Source organism: Xyrauchen texanus, chromosome 31, assembly GCF_025860055.1.
Source record: "Xyrauchen texanus isolate HMW12.3.18 chromosome 31, RBS_HiC_50CHRs, whole genome shotgun sequence".
NCBI lineage: Eukaryota > Metazoa > Chordata > Actinopteri > Cypriniformes > Catostomidae > Xyrauchen > Xyrauchen texanus.
The window spans coordinates 5,159,106-5,171,988 of record NC_068306.1 but is presented as its reverse complement, the minus strand read 5'-3'; the positions used below and the strand labels follow the sequence as shown (position 1 = coordinate 5,171,988).

The 12,883-nt window shown below is 43.2% G+C and overlaps 1 protein-coding gene across 1 annotated transcript in view; it reads right to left on the bottom strand.

Moving 5' to 3' along the window:
* corin (corin, serine peptidase) overlaps window positions 1-12,883 on the bottom strand; it is a 92,937-nt gene that overhangs the window by 51,265 nt on the left and 28,789 nt on the right. The window contains exon 4 of the mRNA XM_052100861.1: window positions 1,190-1,501. Coding sequence (XP_051956821.1) covers window positions 1,190-1,501 — 312 coding nt within the window. The remainder of the gene's footprint in view (window positions 1-1,189; window positions 1,502-12,883) is intronic.

The window sequence follows — 12,883 nt, the reverse complement described above, 5'->3', positions numbered from 1 at the left end:
GCTCAGTGAGCACAGTCTCGCCATCGAGACAGACAGACAGTGAGAGAGACAGACAGACAGTGAGAGAGAGAGACAGATCCTGAGCAAGTACAGGCTCAGTGAGCACAGTCTCACAATCGAGAGACAGACAGTGAGAGAGAGAGACAGATCCTGAGCAAGTACAGGCTGAGAGAGCACAGTCTCGCCATCGAGAGAGATAGACAGTGAGAGAGAGAGACAGATCCTGAGCAAGTACAGGCTCAGTGAGCACAGTCTCGCCAACGAGAGAGACAGACAGTGAGAGAGAGAGACAGATCCTGAGCAAGTACAGGCTCAGTGAGCACAGTCTCGCCATCGAGAGAGGCAGACACAGAAAAACATGGTTACCCAGAGAAGAAAGGGTGTGTGCTCACTGTACGACAGGTGAGGTTGAGACAGAGGTGCACTTTCTCCTTCACTGCCCAAAATTTAAAAATACAAGGGACATTTATATGCATAAATTAACACACAGCATAGGCAAATTTATAACAATGACAGAACAAGAACAAATGAACATAATACTTGGAGAGGGACACACAGCAGCACTGGCTGCAAGATACGTTTTGACGCGTCACAGCCTGAGAGACAGTGGGTGAATCTGTGTTATGTGTTTTACCCCCGTGTCACCCCAATGTTCACCACAGTGACCCTCAGTGTATGTGTGTGTATTCATTTACGTGTAAGTATATGTCTAAAGTAATTATAGATTAAGAAGTAGTTCTGTCTTTATACAGTCTCTGCTTTGACAATATTGTATTGTTTACATTCATGCCAATAAAACTACTTTGAATTGAATTGATACACAGATAGACAGATAGACAGACAGACAGACAAACAGACAGACAGATAGACAGACAGGCAGGCAGGCAGGCAGGCAGGCAGGCAGACAGACAGAGATAGTTAGATGGACAGACAGACAGACAGAGAGACAGACAGACAGACAGACGTATCAACCAGGTAACTAAAAAATAAATAATAAAATAGTGTAAGATGCGGCGGCAAGATTGAATATTACAAAATAATTCATTTGTTTAATCACTGTAATAAATTTGGATCTGTTTATAGAAATCAATTTTTATTTGCTTGCAATCGACAGCATGACAGAGATGCCGTCAACAGACATGAAGTAGAAAATTAATAGGATTATTCATCTATCGTTTCATGACCATACCAGACTCGGCGTTCATGCTTGTTGCCGTGGAGACAACTGTCAACCACTCCGCAGAGCCCGTGGTGGAGGAACCCTCTGAGGTGGAGGAAGAAGAGGTATCAGCACGAGGCATCCATTGAGCGGAGTCCCACGCTGGGGGGGCGGGGCTTGTAAGGATGACCTGCCTTGATGACACAGTTCCGTTATCATCCATCGACGGGCTGGGGTCGGTGAGCGTGTCGTTAAAGTGCCCGTCAGTCAGGAGGGTGAGGGGGGTAAGTGTTGCTATGGCGATGGAACCTCCAGCATCCAGCAGACCATTCCCAAATAAACCTGGACAAAAACGAAAACACAGAGTATATAACAAAAACACACTGACACACACACGCACCATGTGCTGAGAAGAGTGTGTGTGCAACAGCAGATCAGTTTAAATATAAATACAGCAACAGCTGAAGCAGTGAGAATACACACACACACACACACACACCATCTGCTGAAACTCTATTAATGCATCCAAACTCTTCCTGACAGACACACTGAAAAGCACCGGATCACAATCACTCCACTGACCCCATTTAACCTTTTAGGGTCCTCGTGTCTGGGGTGTACCACAGAACCCACGGTGTGTCTGAAGGGGACGCTTTGAATTTAAGGCCGTCACTGCTGATTATTTTGTTAATCGAGTAATTGGATTAATCGCTGCATGGCATGCTGTACGAGAGTTTGTTTGTAGCCTGTTAAGGCTGCTTAGCATTGCTTATTCTTATTCTCAAACGTTCATCGTTATAGTCATCGTTCCTAGTTATATCCTTTGTCATTTTACTGCATTTCAGGTTTTTCAGCTTTTCTCCAGTTTCATCTGCGTGTATTTTACCGGTTGCTACTGGCCCCTAGCTAGAGTCTGTGTTTGTAGCCTGCTAGTTTTTTAGCATTGCTTATATATCTGTTTTCAGCCTTAATCCTTAACATCTACCATTTTTAAGCGCGCATCAGGTTTTCCCTCGTATTATTCTCTTATCGCGGTTCAACTGCGTGCATATTCCACCTGCATCCGCGTTCTATTTTTATCGCGATTCAACTGTGTGCTTTTTTTCAGCACGCACCCATTTTTTCTCCTCTGCGGTACACAGATTATTTCATTGATCTCAAAGCACCGCTTATCAAGAACAACCAACAAACAATTTGGGGTAAGTCATGGCATCCGCTCATGCTATTTCTTCCTGCATTACATGTCACATGTTTACAATAGCCTCCTCTCTCAGCAGTGAGGGATTCACATGTGATAAATGTAAGGAATTAGTCAGGCTGACGGAGAAGGTTAATGAGTTAGAGACTCGCATCCTAGTGGAGGTCAGTGAGAAAGAGAAGCCGGTAGATACTGTTTCGGATGCGGGCAGTACAGAGAGCAACACACATACTTTGGTTCCGGCTGTAGAGCCCCTGCAGCAAGGCATTTGGGTGACGTCTCAGTGGAATACTTGCTCAGCAAAGAGACACCACTCTTCCATTCCTGTTAGGGCATCCAATCGATTCTCACCACTCAGTGATACACCCACTGAGAATCATATTGAAAGAGCCCTTGTTATTGGTGATTCTATTGTAAGGATCGTGGAAATAGAGACTCCAGCCATTATTGTTAATTGCATTTTGGGGGTCAGAGTGTCTGATATCAAATCAAATTTACAAGTGCTGGCTAATGCTAAACATAGATTTTCTAAAATTGTTATCCATGTCGGCACTAACGATGTCCTGCTTCGCCAGTCGAAGATCACTAAAGATAATGTTAAAGAGGTGTGCGAATTTGCAAAAACGATGTCAGACACTGTAATATGCTCTGGTCCCCTCCCTGCTGGTCGTGGTGATGAGGTTTATAGTAGATTAGTGTCACTGAATGGCTGGATGTCTGAGTGGTGTCTGAAGAATAATATAGGATTTATAGACAATTGGAAGAGTTTTTGGTGGTAGACCTGACCTGCTAAAGAGACGGACTCCATCCCTCCAGAGAAGGTGCCGCTCTCCTCTCTAGTAATTTGGCTCATAGTCTTAATAGTGGTAGTATTTGACTAACTGGGGCCCAGGTCAGGAAGCAGACAAACTGGTTAATCCAAGCGTCTGCTAGCTGCCTTGAGATGTCACACAGGTCACATAAACTACAACACATAGAGACTGTGTCTGTTCCCCGAACTACCAAACACAATACGCTCAATAAATCATTTAGAAAAAATGTGATTAAGGTCAAACTTGAACAAAACAAACAAATTAAAAATACACATCATATAAAAATAGGGCTACTAAACATTAGATCTCGTTCTACCAAAGCACTAATTGTAAATGAAATGATTACAGATCATAGATTGGATGCGCTCTGTTTGACTGAAACCTGGCTTAAACCGGATGAATATATTAGTTTAAATGAATCTACTCCCCCAGGTTATTGTTATAAACATGAGCCTCGTCTGAAGGGTCGAGGAGGAGGTGTTGCTACAATTTAGTGAAGTTTTTGGTGTTACTCAGAGGACAGGATATAAATGTAAGTCTTTTGAACTAATAATGCTTAATGTGACACCGTCAGATATAAATAAAAATCTCTGTCATCTTTTGTCCTTGCTACAGTGTATAGATCACCCGGGCCTTATTCTGATTTCATTGGTGAATTTGTTTATCAGATCTTGTAGTTACTGTAGATAGAGCTTTAATTGTTGGTGACTTCAACATTCACATAGATAATGAAAATGATACATTAGGATTAGCATTTATCGATATTCTCAACTCTCTTGGAGTCAGACAAAATGTAACAGGACCAACTCATCACCATAATCATATGCTAGATTGAATTCTGTCACATGGTGTTGATGTTGATAATATAGAAATTCTGCAGCAGAGCGATGACATCTCGGATCATTACCTCGTCTCTTGTAATTTGCAATCAGCTAGTGTTACTCAATCTACAACATGCTATCATTCAGGTAGAACTATTCTTTCGACCACTAAAGATAGCTTCACTAATAATCTCTCAGATCTATCTCATACACTCAATAAGCCCCAAAGACTAGAAGAACTTGATGAAATAACAAAAAATATTAATGCAGTCTTCTCTAGCACTCTTTATAGTGTCGCCCCACTTCGATTAAAGACAATTTAAGAAATAAGCCCTGCACCATGGTACAATGATCTCACTCATGTTCTTAAGAGAACAGCTCGGAAAATGGAGCGCATGTGGAAAAATACAAAATTAGAAGTATTTCGTGGTGCATGGAAGGATAGTGTCTGTAGCTACAGACAGGCACTAAAAGCCACAACATGTTTGTTAGATCCTATACCAACTAAGCTCTTAAAAGAGGTATCGCCTGTAATTTCAGAACCTCTTCTTAATATTATTAACTCCTCGCTATTCTTAGGACATGTCCCAATAAACTTTAAAATGGCAGTTATCAAAACGCTTATTAAGAAGCCACAACTTGATCCTGGAGAACTGGCTAATTATAGACCGATTTCAAATCTCCCGTTTATGTCAAAAATACTAGAAAATTTAGTATCCTCCCAAATATTTTCATTTCTACAGAGAAATAGTATATACGAAGAATTTCAGTCAGGATTTAGACCTCATCACAGTACAGAGACTGCACTTATCAGAGTTACACATGACTCTCATCATCTGATCGCGGCTGCATTTCTCTTCTAGTGCTTTTAGATCTTAGTGCTGCATTCGACACGATGGATCACGACATTCTCTTGAATAGGCTGGAGAATTATGTTGGCATTTGTGAGTTGCATTAGCATGGTTTAGGTCATATTTAGCAGACCGCTACCACTTTGTCTATGTAAATGAGGAATTGTCAAACCAAACAAAAGTAAAGTATGGAGTGCCACAGGGATCAGTTTTATGGCCTCTGCTTTTCTCAATGTATATGCTTCCACTGGGAGATATTATCAGGAATCGTGGAATAAGTTTCCACTGCTATGCTGACGATACACAACTTTATATTTCTTCAAAACCTGATGAGATTTCACAATTCTCGAAATTAGAAGCATGTGTCAATGAAATAAAAGATTGGATGGCCAGAAATTTCCTTCTACTCAATTCTGACAAAACAGAGGTATTAATTATTTGACCAAAAAACTCTAAAAATAAGCCACTACAATATAATTTGACTCTCGATGGATGTACTGTTACATCATCTTCAACATCGAAGAACTTAGGTGTTATATTTGATACCAATCTGTCCTTTGAAAATCAAATTACAAATGTTTGTAGAACAGCATTCTTCCACCTCAGAAATATTGCTAAATGAAGGCATATGCTCTCTGTTGCTGATGCCGAAAAACTAATTAATGCGTTCATGACCTCAAGACTAGATTACTGTAATGCATTACTGGGAGGATGTCCAGCAAGATCAATAAATAAACTTCAGTTGGTTCAAATTGCAACAGCCAGAGTGCTGACGAGAACCAAGAGATATGATCATATTAGCCCCATTTTATCATTGTTACATTGTTACCTGTTAAATTCTGTATTAATTTTAAAATTCTGTTATTTAAGTACAAAGCTTTGAATGGTCTCAACAGTAATTAAGTTACCTTCTACCACACTATATTCCATCACATTCATTATGATCGCAAAATTCTGGCCTGTTAATAGTTCCTAGAATATCAAAATCCACAAAAGGAGGTAGATCCTTTTTATATTTGGCTCCTAAACTATGGAATAGTCTCCCTAACACTGTTTGAGATGCAGACACACTCTATCAGTTTAAGTCTAGACTAAAGACTCATCTATTTAGCCAGACATACACCTAATTTATCCTTCAACTCACAATTAGGCTGCTTTAATTGGGTCTGCCAGAACCAGAAACAGTGATGATGATCTGTAACTCTGCAATAAATTGAATGGCATCTATGCTTATATTATTGTATTTTGTTCCATGTCTCAACCTCGGGACTCCTATCCTGAGGTCACCAGAACCGGCTGGATCCAGCACCATTCCTGCTTCGTGTTGGACTCCACTGCTACGTGTTGCTGAATGATGATGACTAAATGCAGCCGGTGCCAAACATCACTTCAGTCTATTATGATGGCCTTCAGAGGATGAACTGATACCAACTCCAACCAAAAGACATGGGATACTTCATATGCCATTGTCTGAACCTTGGATTTAGGATGGACCACACCGAACCTCACCGAAATCACATCCCTGATCTCTGCCTGCATCACCTCGGTCTATTTATGGACTACGATCTTGAAATGGAATGCATAGACTAACAATTGCCAACAAAAGCCTTCATCAGCCAATTAACAAGGACAATTGCATCTATGTGAACTTCTGCAGTTAATCCAGGATGAACTTCAAAGACATTAGCCATTAATCTTACAGTTCAAACAAAATCGATGTTTAATCAATGACCCTTAACACTTAGTTTAATAATGTTAAAGCATGACTTTAACTATGCATAAGTAATATTTACATTATATTCATGATGTTAGCCAGAGGGGAACTGGCCCCCACAGTGAGTCTGGTTTAGGGTTAGGGTGGGGTTAGTCAGAGGGGAACTGGCCCCCACAGTGAGTCTGGTTTAGGGTTAGGGTGGGGTTAGTCAGAGGGGAACTGGCCCCCACAGTGAGCCTGGTTTAGGGTTAGGGTGGAGTTAGTCAGAGGGGAACTGGCCCCCACAGTGAGTCTGGTTTAGGGTTAGGGTGGGGTTAGTCAGAGGGGAACTGGCCTCCACAGTGAGTCTGGTTTAGGGTTAGGGTGGGGTTAGTCAGAGGGGAACTGGCCCCCACAGTGAGTCTGGTTTAGGGTTAGGGTGGGGTTAATCAGAGGGGAACTGGCCCCCACAGTGAGTCTGGTTTAGGGTTAGGGTGGGGTTAGTCAGAGGGGAACTGGCCCCCACAGTGAGTCTGGTTTAGGGTTAGGGTGGGGTTAGTCAGAGGGGAACTGGCCCCCAGAGTGAGGCTGGTTTCTCCCAAGATTATTTTTCTCCATTAATCAACATCTTATGGAGTTTTGTGTTCCTTCAGTCACCTTCAGCTGCTCACTGGGTTTATAAATATATAAAATTATTATTTAATTTCTTGTTTTTAATTAAGTTAATAAGTTAACTAAAGTTCGGGAGCGGACCACGCCTCAACCAATCAGCTATTCCTGTCAACACACTTATACTGAACCAACTTCCTCAGCTCCGTTTGTCTCAGTTTCTCGACAAGGCAGGCCACGGAGCATGGCTCTCTAAAGCAGACATCACCAACACTTTCAAAGTCATGCCCATTTGCCCAGATTTCTGGTGTTACTTTGGAATATTCTGGAAAGGAGCTTACTATTTCGCAGTGGGCCTCACCTTCGACTGTAGAAGCAGCCCCAAGATTTTCGACTCCCTCTCAGAGGCCTTATGCTGGATCCTCATCAATAACTACAAGCTTCCCTACGTCCTCCACCTTCTCGACGACTTCCTCATCATCACACCTCCATCAGCACCTCCCCACTCAGGGCTTTCCACCCTCATCAAAGTCTTTTCCAAACTAGGTGTTCCCCTGTCAAAAGAGAAAACCTCTGGGCCACACACTTCTATCGAGTTTCTAGGTATCACATTAGACTCTGTATACCTTTAGCCGCTGCCATATCACCCTGCAGCTATTGCCTGGTTGCCCACTAAAGCTAAGCAGCGTTGAGCCTGGCCAGTACCTGGATGGGAGACCTCCTGGGGAAGGAGGTCAGGGGGTATTAGGGAGCCCTGCTGGGCTCCCTAATACCCCCTGCTGCTGGAAGAGGTATTAGGGAGCCCAGCAGGGGGTGCTCACCCTATGGTCTGTGTGGGTCCTAATGCCCTAGTATAGTGACGGGGACACTATACTGTAAAAAAGCACCGTCTTTCGGATGGGACGTTAAACCGAGGTCCTGACTCTCTGGGGTCATTAAAAATCCCTAAGGCACTTTCTCGTAAAGAGTAGGGGTTTAACCCCGGTGTCCTGGCCAAATTCCCCCATTGGCCCCATCTATCATGGCCTCCTAATAATCTCCATCTCTGAATTGGCTACACCACTCTACCATCTCCTCTCCACCAATAGCTGGTGTGCGGTGTGCGGTGTGCGTTCTGGCGCACTATGGCTGCAGTCGCATCATCCAGGTGGATGCTGCACACTGGTGGTGGATGAGGAGATTCCCCCCTACACTATGTAAAGCACTATGAGTTTGAGAAAAGCGCTACATAAATGCAAGTTGTTGTTGTTGTTACCTCCCACAAAAATAGGCATATCACTGCTCCTATCAAATTATCTTCTAGCAGTCAGGTGCACAAAGCAACAACTGTTAGCGCTCCTCGGTCACCTTAACTACGCCATCAGAATAATCCCCCAAGGAAAATGTTTCCTTTCCAACCTCCTAACATAAGCAGCAACAATCCCCTCTCTCCATGACAAAGTCACTCTGGACGAAGCTTGTAAAATGGAAATGCACCTCTGGCAAAAGATCCTATCTTCATGGAACGGCATATCCTTCTTCTATAACGACTACATCACTCAACCAGAAGACATTCAGCTGTACACAGATGCAGCACCTTCCACTGACTTCGGGGGATACTACAGCGGTCGTTGGTTCTTTTCCGAATGGCCGCCCGAGTTTAGATGCTTCGTCCAACAATCAGACGTTCCCATCATAGCTCATACTTCAGATTCCCTCATATACACACTGAAGAAAAGTAAAACCGACCAACTAGGAGAGTCATTTCCCATCTACATTTTTCGCCTCAACTCTTCCTCAGTCCATACGAGCCACTTTCAGAATACATACTTTCCAGATATGCCAACCATTCATTACCTCAAGAACCACTCTTTCTCGCAGAGAACAAAAAAATGGCTACAAGATTCTTGTTTAACAAACACTTTCAAAATATCCTCAGCATCTCCGGAATATCTCCCGAGCACTACTCCATCCATTCCTTCCGGATCGGAGCAGCCACCATGGCCGACAGCACGGGTATCTCGGACAAAACAATCAGAGTCCTAGATCGCTGGTCATCCGAAGCATATCGCTCATACATCCGCAATAATCTCAATGGCCTCCGTCAAGCTCAAGCCCGTATCTGCTCATTTAAAACCTTGGGGGTCTTCTGGTCACCTGGCTTGCTACCTGCCAAGACTCCTCAATCAGCCGGATCGAGGACCTCAACATCGTTTCCCTCCCTATTTCATCCAAACACGACCATTCAATAAAAATCCTTCATCTTCATTGTTGTGGCGTCATCCTTGCTAGTGATAATACGATTAAATCATATTTTATCTAATTAGACAATGATGATTCATCGACATTATAGACATTAGTTTTATCGTCTGTTAATGCTGATCTTCTGTAAAGCTGCTTTGAAATGATGTGTTGTGAAAGGCGCTATACAAATAAAGTTGACTTGACGTTTGCTAAATGCATGAATTAGTTTGATGTATTTTATGATTGAATAACAACAGGGTTCATACAGATGCTTCAAAGTTAATTTCAAGCACATTTCTATTTGTTTTCAAGGACTTTACTCAAGATATCATTAAAACACATTTTGTATTTGTTCCTTCAGTTAATGTATTATTAATCACAAGTACAACATATCTCAATATGCATCTTTATGTATTGATTATATATGATGAAACGGATGTGTTATTGTCCTGTGCTCATTAAAATGCAGAATAAGTGTGTCTGTAAACTGAAATGCATATGACTCGTGATGTGTCTCATGATTTATAAATTATTCTCCAAAAATGAGACTTTCCAACTTAATATTGAAATTCTCCATTCAGTTCAGTTTTTGCCTATAAACGCTGCAGGTAAATATTTTATAACACATTATTTTCCACAAATGTTTGTATTTAAAACATTAAAAAACTGTTTTTACGTTGATAACATTATTGCCATGAAATCAAGGGACAAACATTCTTATTAAATCATTTAAATTATTAATAATAATAATTTTGTTTTGCACACTTGTTTGGCCTTGCACCAACGCTTTTATTAAAAATACAAAATAAACACATAAATAACTTTAAATGTCAGAGAAGTGGTTCATATCATAAAGGTTAGAGTACAGAATTATAACTTTTATTTAATTATTTATTTATATTTATTGGCTATTTTAAAAAGATTTTTCATGACTAAAAATGCAGAGACATGTTTGTCAACCTATTACGATATTGAGCCAAATATGATCAGAAATGACCCGTTTTATGAGACACAGCGCTGTCTTTACAGAAGGGGGCGCTAGACGGCTCAAACTGAACCCCCGTTGATCTGCACTCTCAGAACATTTCCACTCTGGAGAGTAAATTTAATTAAAAAGGATTCATACTGGTTAAATCCGCCACAGCAGTATCTATAATATATTTGTAAAATCCTCCAATAACACTTGATTGTGACTGGCCCACTTGCGACAGCGGCGCGACTGCGACTTGCCCGCTCTTGACAGCGGCGCGACTGGCCCGCTCTCGACAGCGGCGTGAGTGAACCCGCTCTCGACAGCGGCACGACTGCCCTGTTCTCGACAGTGCCGCAACTGCGACTGGCCCGCTCTCAACAGCCCTGCGACTGGCCCGCTCTCAACAGCCCCGCGACTGGCCCACTCTCGACAGCGCCACGACTGCGACTGACCCGCTCTCGACACCATCGCGACTGGCCTGCTCTCGACAGCGCCACGACTGCGACTGGCCCGCTCTCGACAGCGCCACGACTGCGACTGGCCCGCTCTCGACAGCGCCACGACTGCGACTGGCCCGCTCTCGACAGCGCCACGACTGCGACTGGCCCGCTCTCGACAGCGCCACGACTGCGACTGGCCCGCTCTCGACAGCGCCACGACTGCGACTGGCCCGCTCTCGACAGCGCCACGACTGCGACTGCCCCGTTCTCGACAGCACCGCGACTGGCCCGCTTTGGACACCGCCGGAACTGGCCTGCTCTCGACACCGCCACGACTGCCCCACTCTCAACAGCAGCACGACTGCCCCGTACTCAACAGCGCCGCGAATGGGCCGCTCTCGACAGGCAGTCAGACAGACAGACAGACAGGCAGGCAGAGAGACAGACAGGCAGACACTCAGGCACACAGGCAGGCAGACAGACAGGCAGGCAAGGAGACAGACAGGTAGGCAGAAAGACAGGCAGGCAAGGAGACAGACAGGCAGGCAGAAAGACAGGCAGGCAAGGAGACCGACAGGCAGACAGACAGGCAGGCAAGGAGACAGGCAGAGGTAGTGAAGTACAGTACCGGGGGCAGATGTGGATGAGTGATGTGGCTGATGTGTCTGATCCACATTCACCATACTCTTTTCTAAACACTTACATAAACAAAATACTCTTTACAGTTGCACTTTTGTGCAGTCTCACTTGCATTTCTGCTATAGTTTCTACTTATGAAGCATTTCTGTGAACTGTTCCTGACTGAGGAAGAATCACTTGTGTTGTAAGAGAGACAGCGAGAGAGACATCAGCCACTGTGACAGTGCAGAAACGACGCCGTGACACAGCAGGACGTCCGGACAGAATGGGTGTCTCAGCTTTAAAGCGCTCTGATCACGTCCCAAAGATATTTCTGGACAATAAACAAAGAGCAGCAGAGACAGAGAGAGCGAGAGAGAGAGAGAGAGAGAGTGGGCAAGGGAATATTTGAAGGAGAGGAATGACATCCAGATGTCATCCGAGAGACCGTCTGCCCACACTGTGACCTTTTGACCTTGTGCTGGTAACATGTCTAATGCTTTGAGTTTTTATGAGGTAGAATAAGGGGAGAACAGAAGAGACACAGAAACACGACAGAATGTTCAGCTGGTTTCTGTGGGGCAGTTATATGTGTGTGTGTGTGTGTGTGCATCATCACTGAGATTTCTCTTTCAATAGACCTGAGTTAGGACAGGATTCATTTTATCTGGAGACATGGGGAAATATAATATTACCAGAACTTCTCTGGGATTTTAATCCTGTGTATGTCGGACTGTTTCCGGACTGCACGTTTCTGCGCCAGTAAAAATGACAGCGTCATTTACCTACAATAAAATGGCTGGTTAAAATAAGCCGCGGTCACACTAACTCGTGCAAATCGACATGTTGGCACTCTGCAGCCCATGCGTACTTAATATATCACTGTTTCTAAAGTTCTCCGAGGGTCAGAAATGGATGTTGGCCAATGAGAAGACACCAGATATATCACTTCAGATAACAAAGACTGACACATGTATCTCTCAAGCCGTTTATGCTGTCATGTGTATTACACGTGTAAAAGAGGAATTTCTTTAGAACGGTATAAATGCACAGTGAGTGAAAATGTGTTGAGCTTTATAAGAGTTGGCACACACACACACACACACACACACACACACACACACACACACACGTTGGTCTACCTATCATTATGAGGACTTTCCATAGACATAATGACTTTTATACTGTATAAACTATAGATTCTATCCTCTAAACCTAACACAACCCCTAAACCTAACCCTCACAGAAAACCTTCTGCATTTTTACATTTTCAATAAAACATTGTTTAGTATGATTTTTAAGCGATTTGAATTATGGGGACACTAGAAATGTCCTCATAAATCACATTTATAGCATAATAACCTTGTAATTACCAGTTTATAACTTACAAAATTGTCCTGGTATATCACAAAAACACGCACACTCTCACACACACACACACACACACTCACAGACCTGAACTGATGATCAGTTCTGGGTTAGGGTT